Here is a 25,229-nt window from a genome sequence, read left to right as displayed (position 1 = left end):
CTGCTAAGTAAAAAGCAGAGAAGTCACTTTACTTATTCTTTTTCTTCCTTTTTGTTGTAAGACTGTAAAATAACTCTTCCTCCTTTGTCACATTGGATTTGTTTTATCTGTTAATGTTTTAGAACAGCTGGTAGAACACTTTGGATGTTTGCTTTGTCGTTTAGATGCTTTGTTTTGGTGTAATATGTTCTATGGCTCAACATTTGTAATTTGTCATTTCCAGAACACTTTTCTGTGTTAGGTGCTCAGACCTCCTGACAGTGTTTATCATCAGCTGCTTTTCTTTCTCACTTATCTCATGATGTCTTTAAATTCGGCTCATTTTTAACATTCTTAACAATTTCCACATTCGACACTGTTTATTTCCTACATCATTATTTGCAGCATCACTTCTACAGCCGACCCCTCACAGCGGCTTGTTTCTATGTTTTTCTGCTGCTGTTGCTGTTGTTGTTGTTGCCAGGCTACGTTAGCGCATTAGCTTGTGTGTTTGGAGCCGGGTCAAGTTGCAGTGATTCCAGTGATGGAATTGTTTTATTAACGAAGCAGCAGGATCCAGACCTGTTGCCCATAAAACGCCCTCTGACTCCTGTGTAATAGCTCAGTGCTGCCTGACGCTGACGTAGGACAGACACGTGTGCGAGTGTGTTAAACTTTCTCCAAAATGTGACCGACCACTTACTGGAGTCTCAAAAAGCGGAGTTGGCAGAAACAGCTGCTAAGGATGTTTCCATCCACCTGTGTTTTGGCACATTCATGTAAAAATGCATGAATGGAGATCCTGAAAGAGGGAAAACAGCTGAGGCTATATTTTTTATTGGTGAGAAGGGGGACACATTGAAAGAGTCTAATAAACCTGTTTGTTTGTTTGTTTGTTTGTTTGTTTGTTTGTTTGTTTGTTTGTTTGTTTGTTTGTTTGTTTGTTTTGGACCCCACTGTCTGTCTTTTTCTTTTTCCTCTTTGTTTCCCTCTATATAACTGTGAAATAAGACATTGTTACATCCAATCAGGCTCATATTATTATTATTAATCCAATAACATTTAAATTAATGTTATATATTATTACTGCTCTTATCATTATTGGAAAATCACAAATATCAATGAGAGAAATTCAGTGTTTGTCCTGATTGACAGGTCCAAACACACAGCTTGTTGCAGCTGTTCTTTGCTGCAATATGAAATCCCTTTCATAAATGTATATCTTCGTCTAAACCTTTTGGTTTTGACCAAACAGCTTTTGTTCAGCTTTGAGTTGTGAGTCGTGACCCCAGATGTTAAATCCTCCAGATTTAATGATTCCTTAAATTTCCCTGTAGCAGCAGTGGGTTAGATGTTCCATGTTCCATGTTCCGAGCATCCACCTACTGGATGCTCGGAACATTTTTCCCAATGAATCAACCCTACTGACTTTAGTAAGTCTGACATTTCACGTTCCTACAACCAACTTCCTACAACCCAGCTCCCAGGATCACAGAGAGACTGAAACCCCTCCACCATGTTGAGGTGGTGAGTCTCTGTTTCACCACCATGATGCTAAGTGAAAGGTTTGTGGTTTGGAGTGAAGGTTTAAAGCACAACATCACCCAACTGCAGCCTGACAGAGCTGTAAACTCCATCTCCCAGTTGGTAAAATTCCCAACTTCCTAAGAAGAAAAACAAAAACTGACTGTTCAGAAACTTTTGTAACTGTGTATGTTTTCAAATGCACATATACGGTAACTGTGTTTGGTGTCCAGCCACATGGTTAACATGTTCCTCCGTGTGTCTTTGTCACTTCAGTGCCGTTGTGAAGTGCCTGCTGGATTTTGGTAATTGCTCACAGGAACATGACGTCAGTCTGTGATTTTATGTGAAACTGGTGCAATAATACAAATGTGTGAGTTATTATCGAGCACACCTTCGCTGCGTGCAGTGTGTGGCTCTGACAGCTCCACAGTGTTCCACATGTTCTGCATGAGGCTGTCATACAAAAAGTTGCAGTTCGGAGAAATTGTTTAACAGGAAATTCATAAATGTATTCAGATCAGTTTCTAATACTGCACTCCAACACATGATGTGTTGATTTGGAGGCTTAAACACCGGCATGAGCTGGTTTCACTTTTACATCAAATATAACTTTGAACAGCAGAGAAACGATGTGTGTTTAAGACCTGGTTGGTTTGCATTGAAATACAGCAGTAAAACTTCATATTAGTGAATGAATTCATTTTATTCTGTTTTCCAAGTTTAATGTCACACAGACTGCAAAAGAAACGTGATATATGACAATCAATGCATACATTGGTTTCTGTCACTTGGCGGCACCACAACAACTGTTATATTATTATTATTACATCATATATTTGAAATGATAAATGTTTTAATTATGTTGATCTATTCCCAGATCAACATAATTACCCCCTGGGGTGGTGTTGAATCGAAGTTAAATGTTCTGTGAATTTCAAATGTTAGTGTGCAGGTGGGGTTAGAGTTATCCAGCCCTGTGATGGACTGGAGACCTGTCCAGGGTGTCCCAGTGCCCAGTGACAGCAGGGGTTGGCTCCAGCACCCCTGCAAACCTTAACAGGAAAAGTGGTTAAGAGGATGGATGAACGGATTCCGAATCTGCTTCATTGTTTTCTGTTGCATGACCCTTAGACATCCAGCTACCTGGAACCTGGACTCAGCTCTTAATGGCGAAACCAGCCCTGTGTATCATTTTCAACCCATGAGATGGAACAGTTAGTTTTATTGTTGTGGTGCCAGTAAGCAGAACGTTTAAGTTTTGGTAAGGTGGGCGCCTCAGAACGAACAGTCGGACGGACCTGCAGATCAAAAAATGTCATTTCAACATGGTGAAGAATAAGATTTAGTGAGATATATAAAACTACATCACTATATAAAGTCTAAATGAAATATTTTCTTCACTACATGTTGCATCTATAAATCATTTCCTGGATCCTTGTCAACAGTTCAGCTGACATCATGTCTTTGGTTCAGTGCCAGCGCTTCTGTGAATTAGATTTTTTTTTATTGTAGAGAGAATCATGTTGTGAACTAAAGGAGTTTGTTGCTGTTGATTGATTGATCACAGGACAACAGGAACATGAACAGTTACTATTCACAGCTTGTAGAGACATTATACTCAGAGTACTGCCTTATGTTATTGGACATAATCATTAATACAATGTTCATGGAAGAATAAACTGTTATAACTGAGTGCCACCATTTAAGAAATGTCTTTGTCTTTCCTTCTTCACCCCTGTGTCCCGCCCTTGCCCTCTCGCTCAGTCATGTCAGGTGTTTCCCAACTGAGCACTCGGGACATCACAGAGACGTCTGTCACGCTGGTCTGGACTCCGCCTCCTGTGCAGTATGACAACTACCACCTCACCTTAACCAGCCAGGTACACAAGAACCAGATCTGAGTGTAGATGGGAGGTTAGTGGGACGTATATATGCAGCATAAACAGTTCACTTATAAAAACACAAACAGCGAAACCTCAAAATGATCTAGTTCAGGAAATTCTGTCAAAACTGAGGCAGTTTCTGTTTTAGACAGAAGATAAATAAACACTAATATTTCTTAAAATAATTCAGACAGCAGATGTGTTTCCCACAGATGTGGTCGACTCACTGTCCCCTCGTTCAGGGAGGACGAAGGGAGAGACGATTCAAGGGTCAAAAAATCTGCCAGGTCGTGTTGCGAGGACAGAGAAGAATACAGGAAAAACTATCTGAAATTTACATAAGACCCTTAGGGAGTTCTTTAAAAGTGGCTGGTGTCCGGCAGATCATAAAATAATCTCTCTGGGGAAATTAAATCCAGAACACAGACCTGTAGCCACGGGATGATTGTAGTTCTGTTTTCAAATTCAATTTCTTTAATGTAGGTAAAGTGAAGTGAAATCAGCTCCCAGACCACTCTATTACAAAGTTAGATTAGATTAATTATGATGAAAAGACAATTCAGAGTCAGAGAGAACTGTCAAAATGCTAAAAAGACGACAACCAGCACGTTTAACAAGGATTCAGAGACTTCTGCTGCTTGAAGCATCAGTTACAGTCTCAATAGTAGGTCAATATAAGTCTCAATACAAGTCTCTATGTTAAGATAGACTAACAACAGCCAACGTGTGTTTATCCACCCAGAACAGTCTGAGTGATGTTTGACTTGGTCAGTGAGCTCAGTTTGTGGTTGTTCAAACCTGAAAGCAGCTCATACAAAAATAAAACAGCTCATCAGTCCTCCTACAAATGTGCATCAAATATCCTTCATGCTGTGAACAGTCTGACTGAGTTAGTGGTTCTGGTGCGTTTGTTTGAACGTTAGGTCCAGGCCCGCTTCCACTCTTTATTCTAAGCTGAAAACCACCAACCCGTTCCCTGTGGGTTACTGAAAGGATTTTCTTTTTACCTATTGTGTGTCTCAGCTGGTCTAAGACACCTTCCATCCTCAGAGAGGATATTTTAGAAGCATGCTGCACAGAGTCTTCAGTGACAGTTTAAAACAACATGTATGTTTATTCTTTCTCTTCTACTCGATGTCAAACATCATGTTTCCAATGCAACTTTTTTTGTTGTTGGGAAAATTCTCCATCAGGTTACACAGAAACAGTTTCTTATTTCCATGACAAACACTAGAAAGAATGATCTGTGAAATTGACTTAAACCCTCCGAGGAGATCCCTGGGCACCATAAATGGCAAATTACAGCAGGATTTTATAATGTTACAGTTCACTGACGCTGTACACTGGAAGTGGTTTAAGTGCAGCTTTCATGTTTCCATGACTGAAGCTGCAGCTAATAATGTTGTATACGAAGGTCCAGAAACTCCATCTCTGAAAATAATGTGCAAATAAACACAGGACAGTACTTCAGAAGCATCCGGAGCCTTTACTGTGGCTCCAAGTTGTGGTCAGGTGTATTCTGTTTGATTTCCCTGACAAACACTATTAAGGAATAAAAAAAAGACATTTACTCTTTTGGCAGCGTTCAGATATTTGGATATAAATGTCAAATGTAATACACGGCTGTTCCAACTCGACATCATCACATTGTGTGTTTCTACTTTTTCTTCCTTATCAAAACCACAATTTCATTATTCAGCAGCTCAAGAGGTTTTTCCTCTGCTCTGCTGAAGCCAAACAAGATTATTAAATACTGATGAAACATACTTGAGATTTCATTCTAAATATTACGTTCAAGCTGGGTGATGGGCTGCAGCTGAACGTGCACAGAACGTCAACCGTGATCAGCTTTAGATAAAAACTAATAAAGGCCTGAAGGTGCAGAGAGTGGAGGAGCCGAGAAGATGAAGGAAATATGACAATAACACACACAAAGGTTCACTTGGGCTAAATGAAGCAACATGAACAACCACATGTAACTGGTTTGTTTCTAGTATTATTCAAGGTTTAGACAGAGAGAAAAGGAGTAAATCAAAAGTAAATCAAAGAAACCTCTGAACCTTTCCGACCATCAATGAAACCACAGTCTAACTAAGAGTATAACTGAAACCTTCCTCTCCTGCTTCTAGTTTATCAGGAGGAAGATAAGAAGAGATTCAGTGAGTGTTACGATGAGATGAGTTTAAAACAAATTAAAAACAGGTTAAAGTAAAGACGTTCAGCAGTGGAGCCGTTATCACAGTGACTTAGAAACAAACCAATGTTTTAAATAACTCACTAAATGAATTAGTATTTATGAAGTGAATCTGTAACAAACATCTTGATGTGTATAATAATTCTTGTGGGTTTGGATTATCAGTAAATAGTTTGTGCTCACAGATCAACAGACATGAAGTGATTCGACTGCTGCTGCTCGGTGAAGAGATTTACATGAAGCACATCACACAGCATGTTTACACTGAGCCGAGCTGCAGGTGGAGGAAGAGCTGCAGCCAGAGCCGTGGTGGTTTTAGTCTTTTTAAAGTGGATGTTCATTAGAAATTCTTTAATGTGGGAGAGAAAACAGAAAATCTCTGGTAAAAACATTTGGTCCTTTCTTCTGATGTTATCTCAGAGCAGCTGATTCTCATGTGGAAGACACTAACACCTCATCTTCAGCTTTAAAAATGTGCTGCATTTCCTACATCATTTGTCCTCAGACCAGACTTTACAGCTTACAGAGTTTCCTTTGCTCACAGGAACCTCGTAAGATAACTCAGAGGAGGGTGTGTCGTTAGTGACGGCGTTAGCAACACAAACAGCATCACATCATCTGTCACACTCGTTCTCAAAGACAAATAGAAACTTCAACATAGCAACAACATCTCTTTGGAGGACTCCGTTGATTCGGAGTGAAGAGTCTGTGTCCAGTGTTTTGACCATCATCCGTATCTTTAGAAAACTGTACTGTGGTATGTGATGAACATCGTGGCCTCGAGTTGCAGGCAGAGCATCAGCACTTCAGGAAAGGCCCGAGTTTGATCACAGATTGACCCTCTGAGCTCTACATGTGTCCATGTGTAAATGTGTTGAGCTGTTTGGGTTTAAGAAGTTTCTTCTTCACAACGTGGTCACATTACCGATCACTGGTCTGTGCATCAGTTTAACAAGACGCTTTGTGGAGGTGGATTTGGTTTTTTCCTCTTCAGCCTCCTTCTACACAGACTCTGTGACTTTCCTGTCATGATTACATAGCTGCTAAAGGCTGTTGAACACTTTAACCTAATCATAGGTTGTAATAAGCTGCTTAGACATGGAACCAATAGTGACGACAGTCTGAAGAAACCTCTGATAACTTTCTGACCTCTTTAGGTCCCACTAGCAGGATCTTGGTTATAAACCTTAGTTTCATTTGGGGAAAAGAAGAAAACAACAACAACTGGGATTTGAAGCAAGAATACTGACGCCACGGATTGACTGTTGACATGCTAATCACCAACCTCTTTACCCAGCACACTCAGGTGCATCATGGTCCTTTTTATTAATGAGGAAACAACAGTTTGTTCATTGATTCTCTAGCCTCATAGACCAGTAACCCCTGTGTCACTTGCTAATCCAGATTGTCTGTTCACAAACATGTGTGATCAATCTGCAGCAGAAGGCATTAGAGGAACATGACTAATTGCACTGGTATTTGTAAGAGTTTTGTTGGAGAGAGAGCGAGAGAGAGAGACAGAGGGAGATAGTGAACACACAGTTTACCACCTCCCTGCACATATCCTGGCTTCCTCCCAAACATGTTACACACACACACACACACACACACACACACACAGTTACAGTGACCACCTAATGCCGTAATTTTTAACCCCATGTGATGACATCATTGGAGGATTAAGACTTGGCCTGGACCAACAACATCAGGAAGTCTCCACAACCGCCCCCAAGTGTGGAGGGAGACTGAAAAGACAATAATAAATGGATGGAGAGAGATGAAGATGAAGTGATGGACAGATGCTGGAGGAGTCCTGCAGTGGGAATGAGACTGGAACTGAAACAAGGATGTGACAAAATGACACACGATCATTTTTATGAACCTACGGAGAGAAGAAATTATCCTGAGTGGAAGTCGTCGTGAGAACAAATCTGGGAAGAGGGAGAGAATGAGAGTAATGTAGAATAAAGAAAGAAAATAGAACAAAAGAGGAGAAGGAAATAGAGTTAATTAGAATAAACTGCACTAGTTAATTAGAATCGAGTGTGATATGAAATAGAACTGAACACTGAAGAACGCTGTAGACATCTGCAGCTACTTGTTGTTTTCTTCTTGTTCTTTGTTCAATGTGCTTTCACTAAAACTATCGTTGCCTTCCTCTTGTTCTATCAGCACCGAGGGCACAGCCATCTTGTTTGAATAATCTTTATTAAAATCACAGTCACAGGTTGAATTATGGCTCATCACACCACCTGTACTGTAGAGAGGGAGACTGCAGGAGGCAGGAGGACTTAGGCAGGCAGAGCGAACACAACACGGAAGAACAGTGAATGAAATGAGCGCTCGGAGGTCAAAGGGAAATGATGCAGATGTTGGATGCTTGTTGCTATGGCAACGTGTAAACACTGTCAGAAACACAGTGACTGCCAGAGAGATGACATCACCACCGACCCACAGCTGTGACCGAGAGACAGACAGAGAGAGAAAGGGAGTGAAGGGATGTTTACCAGACCAACGGACGAACAACAGATAAACAAGAGAGGGCACAACGGCGACAGCTGACGTGAGGTGGAGATCTGTCTCTGACAAACGACAAGAGCTCAAGAACAAACAACTGGCTGATAGAAACGAGCAGCGTCATAAACCTGGTTTGAGCCTTTCTGCTGTTGTTTCCAGATTACATCATCGGTGCTGAGCTGAGTGTCAGCGTACTTAAAATTTACTTCCTAAATTTATTTTTCACTTGAATTTATTACATTTATTCAATAACTAGAAACCTACAGCAGAGCTAGTGCTGGGAGTCTCACATTTGTCCATTATTTACAAAGACAACTTATTTTAAGATGGTACCAATGGTACATGAGAATATTAAGAAGCAGGACTCAGGAGTAAAGAATTCAGATGATCCAGTTTCTGAAATCACACGAGATCCTCTGCTAACTGTATTTTATTATTAAAATGACTTCAAATGGTTTAAAGCAAACCTCTGTTTCTCTGTTTACCTGCCTCAGAAATCTTTTTCATGTGAGTCATTTATGCAGATTAAGAAAAGGCTTTTCATCATCATCGCCAGCATTTTTTATTATTGTCACTCTTGTTCATATGGAAGCAGTTAAAAACATCTTTGCGTGCCGGTGCTGTTCCGCAGCAGGAGCTCTGAGACGAGAGACGAATGAGTGAAAACAGAAAAGATTATGTGAGATAAAATACGTCAGACTTCTACAGAGAGACAACAACTCAACAGGACCATAATAAAAAACATGCAACAAACCAAGAAACAAAAGTCATTCATTTGTTCTTGTCCTGAATGAACTATGGAGCTTCACGGGCTGACTGTCATGAACCATCAGACACCATCATACATTGGGCTCATTCAAATGAAAGTCGTTCCCCGATGACCTCTGCAGGGAAATCTAACCTAGGAGTACGACCATGTAAAAAGCTAATTCCTCACATAATAACAGAACGACACTCAGCATGTTCTGTTGAAGATGATCGGCTGTTATTAACAGCTACTGACGGTAACGATGGGACTGACAGGTCACTAAAAGGTCAAAACTGTGGTCACTTCTGGTTACTGAACATGTCATTCCAAAACAATGGTTATTAATGATCTGCTACAGCAGCCCCCGCTCTTCTGCTTTCCGTCTTCTCACCAGATGTTGAACCTGGCTTCAGGGATTTGCTCTCATTCAGATAAAAGAGCATTAGTGAGGTCCAACACTGATGTCATGTGATAAGACCTGGCTCACAGTCGGTGTTAGATGGAGTTGAGGTCGGAGCTCCGTGCAGGTCACTGGAGTTCATCGGAAGTAAAGAAATAGATCCTTTTCTGAACCTAGTGCCCGTTTTCTAACATTTGTTAGATTCAAGCTCCAGTTGGCAACAGGAGTTCAAACTTGTTTCACTAATTCAACTAAACTACAAACTTGCTTCCTCAGCAAATATTTTGCAAAGGCCCTGTGGGAGCCATGTGCTAATGGCTCTTGTGTGTAACTCGTCCCCGTAGGAGCTGCACATTTATCTTCAATTCCTCACCAACAGTCACTTGTGATGTATAAAACTGATCCCTTTGGTCTGTGAGCATTATCACAAATCATGTTAAAAAATGGTTTCTGACAAATGATCATGTTGAAACTTGAAATGGACGATGAAGTTGTTTTGTTCCTTTATGTGAACTAAAGCAGGAAACAAGTCTACAAATTGTGGCCTTAGTATATTTTGAGCGTTTAATAAGTTTCCATTCTTGTTATGATTTTCTTCTAATTCTTGAAAAATTAATTGCATGAACTTTAATGCTATTGACAACTTTTCAAGAAATTTTCTACAATAAAGGAAAAAAAAACAGTTTAAGTTAAATAATATAGAAAAAGTTCAGGATACACTGTACTGTAATAATTTGGCCGTAATGAGTGGTGAAGGGGGAAATACAGAATCTGCACTTCAGTTGTCTCAATGTCCAGATAATGATGTGTGACGTCTGAATTTAAAAGTCCTTCAGTCAGTTCAAGCGCAGGAAGTGGAGATTTTGAGTTTAGTAGCAGAACAACATACAGCAGAGGTTTAATTTAGTTTTCTGTGGGTGAATCATGAGAACAACAACTCATAAATCTGTGGTCAGTGCAGTTCAAGCAGGTCATTCGTTAGTTTCAAACTTCAGGTTCAATGAGTCACATACAAATACATCCAACAAAGAGCAATTTCAAATTCCATTTATGACAAAGGTAGTAATGTCAATTATTATACAGTCTTGAAGTGTTAATATTGGACATTCAGAGTCCATTACTCCACCAGGACTCCTCCTACAGTTGACTGTCCACCCAAACCAACCTTTCAAACTTTCTTGGTCAGGAAATTGATCAAGAACCCAACAGTCACTTGGGTTCTGACGTTCATTACAGATCAGGGAGATAGTAAAAAGTTAAAAGTTCACTTGGAGTTTCTCAAATGCCAATAAGAACTCTTATAGCAAGAGTACGAGGCACTGCTCATCAGCTGCTAACACTTTATCTTCCTGAAGCATCATGCTGCGGGGGGGGGGGGGGCTCCTCAGCCCAAGCTAAGAGAAACCAGTCAGAACTGAAGAAGGATGAATGAAGTCAACTACAGAGTCTTTAAAGAAAACCCACACTGTAGTTTAACAGTATAACAATTCATTTGCAACAATCTCCCCCTGGATTTTCCTGATATTAAAATCACCTGTTGCCTCCCTGTTTAATTAACTTGATGATGTCACCTGTGAAATGTCACCATGAAGGTAAAAGAATAATTTGACGAGAACCTTCTGTAGAGACATTAAATTTATTTTCCAGTAGAAAACAAGCAGGCTGAGAGTCCCTCAGTTATTCCTCTTCCTCATTGTCCCTGAACGCCCCACAGAGACGCCACAGAGCCTCAACTTGCTTTAAAGCATATCATAAATTTATTGGAGCCTGTGTTTTAATGATGTCACCCTCATTCGTATGGAAATGGATGAAAGCTTTTTAACACGCAGACACTGATCCAGGGCGACCTCTGAAACTCCATCGCCAGGCAACCAACACAGTAACCAACATGGCAACCAGCTGTGGTCCATTTACTTTACAGCATGGTATCCATTCATGAGCGAGTCAGAGAACTGTCAGCGCAGCTCTCCCAGTGGAGGAATTGTTGAGTAGGCTGCAGCTCTTAATGCATGGGAAGTTTCAGACTTAAAAAAGAGTCACAGCAGCATCTGTAAAGGCCAATCTTTGTTAATCACCTATAGAAAAACATAAACACAGCATCTGACATCCCCCAGAGTTTTAGCCAGTGTCTGTGAACCTGGGAAAACAAATTTAAGAACGGAGAGAAAGTAGAGAGCAGTGGGTTGAAATGTACAAGAGCAACAATAAATATTCTGTGAAAAAACCTTCACAGTCTTTTGATTTAGTCTGAGACCTGACAGTGTTTTCACTTTCAGAAAGAACTAAAACAGATAAACCACATACACCAAGTCAAACTCTATAACTGACTTTGACAACATCTATTTTTTCATATTTTAATACTTTCTCTTCACACCATCTGTAAAAATACTAATAATTAGTGTTGAAAGAAAAACCTTTTTCCCATGTTTATGATGTTGCAGTAGCCTTCAGTATCTGATCCCATTTACTCTGACAGGTCTTGCAGCAATTATGCTTTTAAACTGTATTAAGTTGTGTATGAGGTGAAATGTTAACAACCTCCAACTGTTTACCTCAGTTTTCCATTGTATAAGTTTTACGTTTTCCTTTAATTTTCCACCAGTAAAGAACTAGTTGAAATAAAAACAATGTGACCAACACAGAAAACATCGACAGCAGAGCTGCAGTGAAATCAGCTGTTTCCTTGGGGATTTCTTCCGTTTTGCTTCTCTGAACTTTGATTTTGGAAACTGTCTCCAAAATCCAACTGTCTCTGCACATACACACACACCAGGACGTCCAGGCAGCAAATCAGTTGTTTTCCTTTGTTTTCTCTAAGACAAACAGTATATTTGTTAAAAAAATAACTCTTATGATGATTTTGGGGAAAATGTTGATTTGTATTCATGGAGGAATTTCTGACTACAAGTAATTTTGCTGTATTCTTCCAATGCTTGACATTTCTACAATGGTGGGCTCACTGAGCTGCATTTTACCAACACGTCTCTAAATTAAATTAAAAATCAATGGGAAACTGGTCAGAGCTGGACACATTCATTCACAGTTTTTAGTGACTCTTTATTTGTCTTACCTAAACAGAAAGAAAGTGACCAGCAGATAAGTGTCCAGGTGGAGGGAGGTCTCACCACCTTCACCCAGACGGGACTGGCAGCTGGTCAGGAGTACACTGCTACCATCACTGGAGAGATTGACGGCAGGAGAGGGGCTGAGAGCTCCACTAAGTTCATGACACGTGAGCTGTTTCCATCATTCATTTATTCTTTCTTTCTTTTTTCAACGTGGACAAAAAGAAAACAGTGGAACATGTAGAAATGATTTTAGCACCTTTATGAAAGGTTTAGACCAGTAGTCCACTTTTGTATTGCTAGTTTTTATTTTCTTGTTACCTTAAATTTTGGTGAGTCTGTGTTGTCCACTACTTAAATGATCTTCATGAGTCATTATACAACGCACAACTTTCATTTTTTTAACTGTGGAATTGGGCTGAAAATATTAAATCCTACAGTTCAGGCTGCACCTTCAGTCCAAACATTTTGGGAAACAATGTACTGTATGTACAGAGGACGTACTGCAGCTATCGCAGATACTGAAACTGTAAAGAAAATGCAGTTGATGAAATGGTTAGAAAATGTTCCTTTAAATTGCACTCTGCACTGTGACAAACATACTGGCACACGTGTGGAGCTCAAATTGCCAAACTGGCAGAAATAGTTTGAACATTTCCCTCTCCATGTCCTTCCTGTGAAAGATGTAATCTGTGATGGCTGTAGGGAACCTGTCCAGTGAACGGTGAGACTGAGTCTGCAGGTTTGTAACTGTTAATTTTAGGAAAGTAACAGTCAGCCAAGGCTGCAGAGGAAAGTTCAAGTTGAAAAAGTCTGAGTGGATGTTTGTGTAGCTCGCTTGAACCCAACCCATAAAAGGCCTTTGTCTTCTAATCCAAGCTGCCTAAAGATACTGTAAATTGTATGTCTTCTTCTTCTTCTTCTTTTGATTTATTCATCTTCAGTTATCTCTGGTCCAACCAACCTCCAAGTCGTCAAGACAACTACAACGTCTGCAGTGGTGCAGTGGGAGAAGTCACAGGGGGAGATTGACAGGTACCGTTTGACTGTCACCCCCAGAGACGGAGCTGAGAAGAGTCAGGAAATGACCATTCCCGTCGACCAAAACTCCTTCCACGTCCTGCAGTTGGAGGCGGGACATTTGTATGACATCATTCTGGTGGCAGAGAAAGGCACGAGTCGCAGTGAACCAGTAACAACTCAGGCCGTTCCTGGTGAGTAGGAGGAGGAATTGGACTAAAACTTTACTTTAGCTCAGCAGATGGGGTTCAAATTTATATATAACACAGCAAAAACCATGTCTTATAATAGAGAAGTTCTGAAAGGTCTCTTTTAACAGTGGTAGATGAGCAGAGATTTGTCCTTCTAAAGTTTCCTGGCCTTCTAAAAAATAATGATTATGCACCCAGACTATATTTTCACACTGTGTAAAATGCATTGCAATATGAACAGTCAGCAACTCAAGATGCAGCGTGAACCTTCGAAGATCAACATTAATGAGAAGAAAATATTTAAAACACTACTCTGTGTTAATGAACTCTGTCATAATTTTGCATTCAACACGGACAAAGACAACAAGCATGTTGAATTCATGTGTCCACACCATTAATTATATGTAACTTTTGTCCTTGCAGGTTCTACATGAAAACCAAAGCTCTGAGTTGTTTTTGTCATCACATAATAATTGATAAACTGTTATGATGACCCCATTTCCACTTTGTCATTCCACTTGTTGATCAGACCAGATGAACTGGATTTTAAAAAACTGAATGTAAACACATTCAAGACTTGAAGGAAGACGGAACTAAGCAGCTTTGTGATGCACCTGTTGATCCAAATTGTGATAACAGCAGCTAAAATCTTATTGACATTCACAGCGGGTTGTTGTTCTTTGTTACATTGGATCAACAAAGAAAAAAGGGCTTTTCTACTCATGTGATCAAATTCAAGCTGATCTTAGTTCAGGCCAATGACTGAATGATCTAAGTGGGTGAGGTTAGTATGAAGTAGTGTTGTAAATACAATTCAACTGTGTGTTTGTGGAATACACCTTGTATATGGGTAGCAATCATTTCTGACATTGATTTGTGATTTGACCAATAGCTATGCAGACATGAGGCTAAGTGTAAATTAATGTGTCTTAAATGAAACTGGACTTTATTTTAATACAACAGATGACAACTGTAAATGGGGTCAATTAATATTAATTACATTTCTTTCTTTCGTAGATGTGATTTCTTCTGGATTGTTAAGTACAGCAGCATATGATGATCTTAACATGAATCCAAATATTTACTCCCTTCACATCTTTAGGGAAGACATTACCAAGGGCTACCACTGCAGCTTTGAACATGCAGGTCACAATAGCACCAGGACAAGATGTTGGCAACACAGACCAAGAGTTTAACCCATCAACTGAGGTGCGAGTCTTTGACCAAAAGGCAGATCGGCAGAGTGAGGGCAAGGCTGATTCTGTAAAAGATGGAGGTGTGTATGGACCTAACAAAGACTCCTCAACATCTGTGATTGCAAGAACTAAACCTCTAATCAGTAGGACAATGGCAACAGATGGCACCAATCTCAGACTTGCTGAAAGACCCACATTGCGCAAAAAGCCAAATGTCTTGACCCATATTCATTTTAACACAACAAGATTTGTACCCAAGGGCAGAAAGGTTGGTTCAGGACCTTTGACAAAGTCACACGTTGGAGAGAAGAAGAAGACGGCAATAGTACCCAGAAAACCTAAACCAGTTTCACGTAAAGTTGGAGACAAGACAGCGTCATTACCTGTGAGAGAACCAAGTATTGAAGCACCAAGCTCTGAAACGAGGAATGACACAATTCCAGCTACAATACTTGGGACTGGTTCAGAAACGGACAGACGAAGTAGCTTGGAGGAACTACCGGAGCAACCAAATGGTGGCATGGCAGGCCCAGAACATGACACTGCTTCAATGTCTTCAGAACCAACTGGAACTGTTCAAAGCCAAGACAAAAAATGCATGAACAAAATTAAAGTGACCCATTTCAGATTACCCCTCAAGGAGAAAGGACATGGATGTAGAGGAAATGGAACAGTGTTGGTAAATAAAATGGATCTAGGCTCCTCTGAAAAAGAGGATATGCCCCCCGTCAGACAGTCCGACCCTGACTATTCACCTGATCCTTTACATAAACTCCTGACTGACACTTTTAACAGTTTAAACATCACAACGTTTTCTGTTCACTTGTCCGAACCGTCAAATCTCCCTGTAGATGCAAAAACAGGGACGAAACAGATTTTAAATGGACTTAAGCCACTGTCCTCATTTTCATCCTCATCACCATCATCTTCATCCTCACAAATATCACATTCATCATCGTCTCAGTTGTCAGTTGCACCACCATCATCTTCACAGTCTGTATCATCACAAGTTTCATTCTCATCAACAATAGCACCATCACAAACAGATTTAATTCCAACATCTGCTTCATCGTTACCTTCAACACCATTGCCACCATCATCACCACTGTCAGTGTCAATGTCGTCATTATCATCCTCTTCTAAAACAGACCAATCAGATTCAGTTGGACTTGGTAAACTAGTTGATGAAAACAGCAAAATCACCACCACTGTATCACCACCAAAAGCCAGGCAACTACAGCTTCCAAGAGAAAGTGGTGTACCTCTTTTCCGACAGACATCACCAAAACGTGGATATGTACGTCACCCGCTCACAAAATTTGGATCTTTTCAAAACAAAACCCATCAAAATTTTAGAAATTTGAGAATTCCTCACCAGTTCCCTCGTCGTTTAAACATAGTCCCCAGAGGAGAGACGGAGACCAGACGAGGATCCACAAATGAATTTGCATCTTTGCCATCCTCATCTGCCTCAGAGGAACCGTCTTTGGTTGAGGTAAATGCACCAGTCGAGGGTGCAGGTGAAGATGAAGTAAACACACCTGCATCTTTTGGGGTTGAACAAAAGCAGAAAAAGTTACCAACAGAAAGAAGAAAAATCCCAATTCGTCATCTTCCTACAACGGGGGGATACTTCCGTCGCCCGTTTTCATCTGTGGGACCTCTTAACAATCGAACTCGGTCAAATTTAAGGCTCTTGACTCACCCATCTCGATCTCTGAATCTCAAAACAGAGACACAAAAAGAGCATGTTGCTTATACAGAATTACCAGCCACTTTGTCACCTCCTGTTTCCAAAGACTTCTATTCAGTTGAAGGTTCACAGCCAGTACAAAAGGAAAAAGAAGATACATATGGGACAAAAATATCCTTCACAAGCTTGTCCAGTGGGTTAAATCAGACTCTCAGAGGTAGTGGAATGCCTTCTCCCCATCGCCCAACAACCAAAGTTGGTTATTTCCGTCGTGCACAGCAATATGGTGGACCTTTAAAAAACAAAACACATCTGAACCTGAGCCCATTTCAACATCCGCATAGAGGGCTCATACGCAAACCATTACCTCATACAAAGATAAATCAAGGAAGCAGCATTACTGCTGGGAGTCCACATACTCGGTTAAGAATTGATCATATCCCCGAAATCCCAGCAGAGCAGGATGTCCCTGGGTCTACTCAAGAAATCAAAATTAGACAATCAGAAAAAACGGAAACTGCAGACGAGATTCTAAGTGGCCAGATGGATAGGCACAACACAACCATCAGACCACGAACTAATGAGTTGGAAAAGTGGGGCAAAGCTCTGGTTCAAACTAACAAATCTGAGGAGGAAACTAGTAATCCAGATTCAAAATCAGATTCTGACATCAAAAAAGAAAGAGTAGATGCTGGCAATACAAATCAGGTTGGAACAACTATCAAGCAAAGTTCCTCTGATTCAAAGGCCTCAAGACCAATCACACTTCCAAAGAAACGACTACCGACAAGAATAATGACAACACAGCATCACACCCAGGTAAAACACTATATCAGTGGGAGCCAAAGAGGAGAAGACGCAAAGATAAATCATACTGCAAGAAGAGGGTTTGACAGTAAGACTGGGCAGACAGGAAATGCTGCTTCCAAACCTGTGAAAGGACCACATGTTTCTTCCACAGGGATCGTAAGGGAACCTCTGGACTATGTAGGAGTGACTAACCAGACCTCGCATGGATTTACACTCGTGTGGGACTCACCAGAAAGGAAATACAAAAATTTTGTTGTGACCACAAAAGAAGTTGTAAAAATTAAAGAGCCAAAGCAGAAGGAAGGCAGAAAAGATTTTAAGGATGGCAATGGGCAGGTGACAGGGACGCACCAACCAACAGGAAACAGAGGCAGTGATGAAAACAGACTACCTGAAAGCGTTCCCACACATATTCCAAGAAAACAAAGCAGCACAACTGTCAAAGCTGCAACAGAAAATGACAAAACCCTAACAAAGGTCGTCCCAGGTTCAGCTCGCTCCTTGAAGTTTGAGGATCTGTTTCCTCAGACGGAGTACACTGTAACCTTGCTCGGAAAGGGCCCTGGCGTACTGTCCAGACTGCACAAGCTTGTCATCAGTACAGGTACAAGCCATTGGTACAGTAGAGCAAGATGAATCACTACTGTACAATGCAACAACATTAATATAAATGTTGTCAAAACCTCTTCAGAAACTTGGTCTTTTCCTCGGTCTACTCAGAACTGGAAAGACTTTTTATGTCTTTTAACCTTCACCGCTCTTTCTGTTGATGTTATTAAAATACTTATTCAATTGTGAACTAATCACTTGTTGTGAGCACATACACTAAATACCCACTCCAATGTCATTTCAAACTCAAGTACTGCACTTGAAGACTGTAAGCTTGTGTTTTACAGTTCAAATGTCACGTACGTTTCTCATTTAAAGACTCATCGGTTCAGTAACATACTGTATAACCTTTGTTTTCAGCTGTTGTTTTGTATTTGGTGTTTTGCTTTTTTGTGCACTTATTCATCAGCCGTCATGAAAGTGAAATATTCAAATTCATGACTTAACAGTGATTCAACATTTTATAACAACAATAACATCAATCGCCATTATTTGATCTCAAACCTCTGATGTGAATTGACACATTTTAACACTTTAGCATCACTTTCCTTTAGCATGTCAGCTAACTTAATTAGCTAACAGGCAGGTTCTTCAGTAAAGCTAACCTGTGGATGAGAACTCACCTGGACTTTGTGAACATTGGTTCTCCAGTTAGTGTCTTAAATAGTACAGTGAACACCACATCAAGGAAATATGTCAGATTTGATCAGTTTACATTAGCATACGACCTATTAAAAAAAAAGACAACTTTTAAAAACATTGAAATCACCTGCAGGCATTGACTTCCAGTTGAAACTGCCTTTATCAGCACATTATAAACATATAATATTTCTGCAGTATTACGCACTCAAGAGTTTGTCAAGTAACAGTGTGTGCTCAGTAAATGATGATGAAATGATGTTTTATAATTAGACTTAACAGCATTCATTCACTGCTACCTTGATCTTCTCTCATTCAGGGTAAGCTTACAGCCAGCTTCACTGACACCCCTGAACCTCTCACCTAAACCAGGGTAAGACCTGCTGGTCTGTCTTCACCTTTTACATCAAAATATTAAAACTGGTCCTGAATGACAATAAAAATCAGAGAAGAAGAATAAATTAGTCTGAAACATGAGAGCGGGGTTCATAATTAAATGTACAGTGTCAAACAGTGTAATGAGTTTATACTCTCAATAACCTATTATTAAATGTTTCACAATATATTAACATATGAAAGTAATGAACCAGGACATGTGCACCATTGTGATGTTCAATTTGTTTAGTGATACCCAGCCTTCCTTGGAGTTTTGGACTATTTTAAACATATAATGAATCGAACAGTAATTCAGACTCTAGGCAGGTTCAAAATCTTCCCTCAAAATAATTTCCTAATGCTTTAAATGTGATTTGTCACTTTCAGCTCTTGTGATTGTGTTGTGCATTAATGTTCATTTATTAATTATTTCCCTCTCTTCCCTTGTGGTTTTACCATCATTTATTCCTGCCACGCTTTTGTTTTCAGGTTTGAGCAGCCAGCTAACTACTGTATTAAATGTGATCATTCTCTCCTTTGCTGCTGTCCAGGTTCCATCTGCATTTGATTGTTACTATGTGTGTATATGATATGTATACTGTATATATGTTCACACAGTACATATATACACATGAACTCACCGGGGCACTAATAAAATGTGTGGATGGAAAAGTAATGTACAGTCTCTCATCACTCCTTTACTGCCATTTTAATTCTATTTCTTTTCATGAACCCCAAATTTATTCCCTTTCTTTTATTTATTGTTTTCTTTCGTCTTATTCCTGTTTCTGTTTATTTAGTTTCTCCTCTCATTTATTCCAATTTTGTCTTTTGTTCTTTACATTCACCTCTTTCATTGAATTCTTCATGTGCTCCAGGCCCAGAGCCTCCGTCCAATGTAGTCTTCAGTAAGGTGACGGAAAACTCTCTGACGCTGTCCTGGTCCAAACCAAAGACTCCAATCAGTGGTTTCAAAGTCACCTACACTCATACAGAGGAGGGTAAGAACTCACATTTAAAAACATGTTTAGTATCAGTGTATTTACATTGAAGTTAAAATACCCTTATTATGTTTAGAAAGAACATAATCCAGCTGCCATAGAAGCATGTTTGCAGTTTCCCTGTATAGGAACCTGTTGGAGGCGGCGGTTTCTGACGACATATATATTTGTCATGTTTCTACACGAAGGTGAGCCTATGTCAGTGTCCGTGAACTCGCAGGACTCCACTCTCAGCCTATCGCAGCTCTCACCAGGCTCATCTTATGAAATCAGTGTCGTATCTACCCTGGGACTGGATGAGAGCGATGCGGTTAAAGAGTTTGTCATGACACGTGAGTCCTGCAGCACATTTGTATAGGCACATAAGTTTCTTACTCCACTCTAGCTCATTTTATTGTAATTCAATGAAGTGTATTAGTAGTTTTAAGTAGTAATATACAGTACACAGTAACGATCTGCCTGTGGGTTAAATGAACTGCTTTTCTTGCTTCTTCTCCTAGTTAATAAAACTTTTCACAGGCCAAACACAGTGTATCAGGTTATACATATTCCAAAAATGTACTGTAATACAATACCGTTCAAGATTTAATAGTTCTTAAGACGTTTGATTTTATTAAGTCTTATTTTGTCTATTCCTTTTTCAGTCCCTGATCCACCAACAGACTTTCAGGCTGTAAACGTCTCAGACACCAAAGCCTTGTTATTATGGCGTCCAGCCTTGGCTGCCATTGATAAGTATGCCATTGTTTATGGCTCAGGTACAGGTAAGTAGTGGTGCTGTTGTTTTTCTGTTAACTGCAGTTTAAAGCCTTGTTTTTCTACATTCTAGTTATTTTTTGAATAAATATGTCAGTCGAGCAGGTTGATTGTGTTTGTCCAGATTCAGAGTTGAGGATGTCGGTATCTGGAAACGCAGCAGAGCAGCAGCTTAGTGGTCTCCAAGAATCCACCACCTACACCGTGACCATAACCAGCCAGCTGGGCGGTCTGGAGAGTGCCCCCATCACCACCACCTTTACTACCACCAGTGGTTGGTACACACACACACACACACACACACACACACACACACACACGAACACACACACGAACACACACAGTGACCCTGAAGATCTAAGCATATAAGTCTTTTAAATGTAATTATTCAAATAGAGCCATCAAAGCATTTTAGCTGAATGTCATTAATAATGCATGCAGCTATCTAAAGGTTTCACAGTAAATGCTCCCGGTTAACAAGTTTCTCTTTTCGTCCTCTGTGTTTGTGTCTTTAAACCTGTTTCCCCTGAACCACGAAACTCAGAGTAGAAACAAGGGAAATAAAAACAAGGTCTAAACTAACTATCACCCACCTTCTCTCCAGACTCTGGAAGAGATGGAGACAATCCTCGTGATCTCCAGGCCAAAAACGTGAGCCCTCGCACTGCCCTGTTGTCATGGAAATCACCATCAAACCCTGCCGGTAGCTACAGGTTGACCTACCAGACTGAAGGTCAAGAAATGAAGGTGAAAGTAAAAGAATTTCTTAGGAGTTTACTGAAAACAAGTGTGATTGGATACTGCGAATGAAAGTAGATGATCTGTGAAGGAAGAGCTGTTAGCAAATCCTAAAATCAACTGAACACTGGTCTCATCGTCTGTTTCAACAAGTTCATGGTTCTTTTACAGGAAGTGATCGTGGACGCATCAGTAACAGAGTACAACCTGACCAGGCTCCATCCTGGATCTAAGTACAAGGTGCAGCTGCAGGCTGAGCGAGGAGGACGATACACGTCTGCCATCTCCACTGAGTTCAACACTGGTACAGCTTCACGTTGTAATATCTTTAATATGTGTTCTCACAAAGAGGTGATCTAGTGAATACAGATAAAACGTTTCCTTCGTCTCCTCATTCTCCTCCTTTTCTTCAGGCACCCTGAGGTTCCCCTTCCCCGCCGACTGCTCTCAGGAGCTGCTGAATGGCATCAGGACCTCAGGCACGGTGGAGATTTTCCCTCAGGGGAAACTTGGGGAGCCACTGATGGTTTACTGTGACATGGAGACAGATGGCGGAGGCTGGACGGTACGGTGACGTGTGGTCCGGTTCTCTTTAGTCCTGTCTTAGGTTTTATTGGGGTTTTCCTGTGTGGAACCTGGTTTGTATGTTTCTGGTCTGCAGGTTTTCCAGAGAAGGAAGGATGGCTCTGTAAATTTCTTCAGAGGCTGGAATGAGTATGTTACAGGATTTGGAGAACTGAATGGAGAGTTTTGGCTCGGTGAGTTACTGCTGATGATGCTGAAACATTTAGAGAACACAGGTTTCAACAGATTCGACTGAGGACAAGAACTCTACTACTACTGTCATGTTCATTCAGGCCTCGAGAGTCTCCACAACCTGACAGCCACGTCCAGGATGACTCTGCGAGTGGATCTGAGAGACGGAGACAAGTCGGTGTTTGCTAAATACTCAACATTCGATGTAGCCAAGAAGAACTACAGACTGACTGTGGCTGGATACAGCGGCACTGCAGGTGAGAGGAAGACAGGAACCAGCAACTGTCAAAACTGAATTCATATAAAACTCCATGTTGGCTCTTGTGTGATTTCCTGATGACACCTTTTGCTCGTTCTGTGTCCTCTCTGTTTCAGGCGACTCCCTCAGTTATCACAACAACCGGGTCTTCACCACCAAAGACCGGGACCCTGTGCAGTTCATCACCCGCTGCGCCATGTCGTACCGAGGAGGCTGGTGGTACAAGAACTGTCACGAGGCAAACCTCAACGGCCTGTATGGAATAAACGTCAAACACCAGGTACAACTGTTTCTGTGTCTTCATGTTTCCTGCTTTGTGGTAAAAACAGTTACAAGCACCAAATATTCCACTAATACAATATAATAAATTATTGAATTATTAATTAATTAATTAGCAGATTTAAAGTCGTTTTTTAATTAATGGAAGAGGAGCTTTAAACATATGATCAAACCTCCTAAATGTACCTCTCCCCTGAACAGGTGAGATTCATTAGTATGAAACGTATGAAGTATGACGACTTTATGCAGTTAAGAGAGTTTGAATCTGATGTGAAAGAACATTTGAGAATTGTAGTTCTTCTCCTCAAACTAACATTAATTTCAGGCCACATATATAAACACAAAGACAAATAACGTTGGTAACATGATTATTGAGAGGTTCAGGTGAACTTAGACACGAGGCCGTGTGTGTTTGTGACATCAGAGTGTGTTTGTGACATCAGAGTGACTCTCACTGTGTGTGTTTGTGTGTCAGGGTGTGATCTGGACCGCCTGGAGAGGAAAAGACTTTTCCATCCCATTCACTGAGATGAAGATGAGACCGGCAGCCTTCAGTCCTCCAACCAGAGGGTGAAATAAGATGGAGAGAGAAATAATGAACTGCTAAACATGCACAGACATCACTGTGTCATCACATGAGAACACATGTGAACACACATACTGAGTGGACTGAGAACACACACTCACACACACACACATCTTAACAGGAAGCCTCACACTCAGTTCTGAAGAAATGAAGACGTGTTGTTCTATTTGTATATAGCTCAGTTATCAGTATGTTACTGTGGATTGTACAGGTTCTCCTTTTCCTCTGTTTCTCTTTAACTGTTAAACTTCCTCTATATTTAAAGGTTCTCACGAATTACAAGAACTTATTTCCTCATTTACCACAACAAGTGCTACACAGATACCGGTTTATAGGTTTATATTTTCAGATATATGAAGCTTCTAGACAATTATAACTCGGGATCACATTTTCTGGATATGAATAAATGTATCTGACTGAAAAAGGTTCTGTTTGCATCATCCAACAGTGTCAGCTGGTCAGGTGCTTCTCAATTAGAGGAACATTTAAAGGAAGATAGAATTTCTACTTTGTGGTTCTAAGTTCCAGTTTACGTGCATGTCTTTCCAGACTCATATTCTAATCAGTTCATCTGTGAGTCCAAGTGGATGTTTGTGCCAGATGTAATCAGTTCCTCCTTCAGTCCTACTCTGTCAGGTTCTTGAGATATTGTAAAAACGGGACAGACACCAGCTCTGGAACCAGCTTTCATCAGTGTGGAGGCACAAAAAAGGACTAATGAGTTCACATTATACCTGAGTGAGGGTAGTTACTAATTTCTTACTTATAAATTCTGTTCGTGTCAACATGCCTGAGTTTAGCTAACAGCAGCGGTTCAGTATAATTAAACCTACATTAATTACATGTGTTCTTATATTGTTAGTGTTCAGTATTTGAAACAGGATCATCTCTGTAGACTAACACTTGTTAACATGGGAGTCACCCCCGCCTCCACAGTACCAACCCTCCTATAAGGATGAAATAATAGTGCAAACAGACCCGGGGCCACTTTTCATCGGGGTCTTTATGGACCGAGGCATTGGACGACTGGTTAACATTTCAGATCTATTACATGTGCCAGCCTTTCTGAATGTCTCACATCCACAATCACATGAGAATCCAAAGAACAGCACAGCAGATGGGAAAACAGGTTAAAACCTTTTTAATCAGTCACTAAAATACAGTTTTAAATGTTCTGTATGTTGACTATATGTGTTTATGTCCGTCTTCCGGCTGTTAAAGACTCTCTTTTATTTTTTATTTTTTACATTGAGTTGTACCTAAATCTGCAGGTTGACAATCTTTGTCTGTGCATGCAAGGATTTTTATTATGTTTTATAATAAAAAGTAAAAGGGAAAAAGACTTGAGTTAGACAACAGAACCAATATTAAACTGAATAAATCACTTTAAACTAAACAAAAGCAGCTTGGTAAAAACAAATTCTCCAAACATTTAACAGTTTTAACTATTTCCAACAATTCAACTGAATCCAGACACAAAGTTTTTGCTTTTTCCTATTTGTAATATGTGTAACAACATGCTGGAAACAACATGTTGGAGAGTTTTATTTGTAATTGTGGTTCAGACTGTCTTAAATATCACCAACATCATAATAAATATGATAATAAAGAGACTGAAATATGAAGCTATAGAGTTCAAACGCTAGGTTGTGCACACAAATACATTTGTCACACAAACTATTACAAACAGCAGCCAAATGAAGAAACTTCTTTTGGTGTATTGTATTGTACTAAAACAGTTGAACTGATTACTACAGTTTGAGTCATATTAAAAACATGCAAAGCAACAATGAAACTAAATTTAAAACATGGTAAATGTGCTGAATTAATCACCAGGAACAATGACGACACTTGACACTTGGTGGAGGTTTTTATTTAGCAGCGGCTCCGTCCACTCACACGTTAATACAGTTTCTGTTTTTTTTTCTGTCTGTTTACACATTATTAACACAAATAGAGACAAACAACACACACTGTGCTTTAACACAGGAAATATGACGTGTAGCTG

The 25,229-nt window shown here is 40.2% G+C and overlaps 1 protein-coding gene across 2 annotated transcripts in view; it reads left to right on the top strand.

Annotated features, from left to right (window-relative positions):
* The window catches only part of LOC113155157 (tenascin), a 34,410-nt gene extending 9,585 nt beyond the window's left edge, over positions 1–24,825 (top strand). Inside the window, exons 6-20 of one of the 2 annotated variants that reach the window (XM_026349711.1) lie at positions 3,271–3,386; positions 12,327–12,480; positions 13,258–13,527; positions 14,627–14,800; positions 19,725–19,847; positions 20,036–20,179; positions 20,492–20,611; positions 20,728–20,877; positions 21,208–21,350; positions 21,513–21,645; positions 21,755–21,906; positions 22,003–22,099; positions 22,199–22,354; positions 22,473–22,636; positions 23,111–24,825. In XM_026349711.1, the coding sequence (XP_026205496.1) occupies positions 3,271–3,386; positions 12,327–12,480; positions 13,258–13,527; positions 14,627–14,800; positions 19,725–19,847; positions 20,036–20,179; positions 20,492–20,611; positions 20,728–20,877; positions 21,208–21,350; positions 21,513–21,645; positions 21,755–21,906; positions 22,003–22,099; positions 22,199–22,354; positions 22,473–22,636; positions 23,111–23,209 (2,195 nt within the window). In that variant the 3' untranslated portion in view covers positions 23,210–24,825. The remainder of the gene's footprint in view (positions 1–3,270; positions 3,387–12,326; positions 12,481–13,257; positions 13,528–14,626; positions 14,801–19,724; positions 19,848–20,035; positions 20,180–20,491; positions 20,612–20,727; positions 20,878–21,207; positions 21,351–21,512; positions 21,646–21,754; positions 21,907–22,002; positions 22,100–22,198; positions 22,355–22,472; positions 22,637–23,110) is intronic. The other variant, XM_026349712.1, reaches the window with a different exon arrangement.
* Positions 24,826–25,229: the final 404 nt, after the last annotated feature.

The sequence above is a fragment of the Anabas testudineus genome, chromosome 11 (assembly GCF_900324465.2).
Source record: "Anabas testudineus chromosome 11, fAnaTes1.2, whole genome shotgun sequence".
NCBI lineage: Eukaryota > Metazoa > Chordata > Actinopteri > Anabantiformes > Anabantidae > Anabas > Anabas testudineus.
Note: the sequence above shows the minus strand (reverse complement) of the source record. Positions and strands in the feature narration are given on the sequence as shown.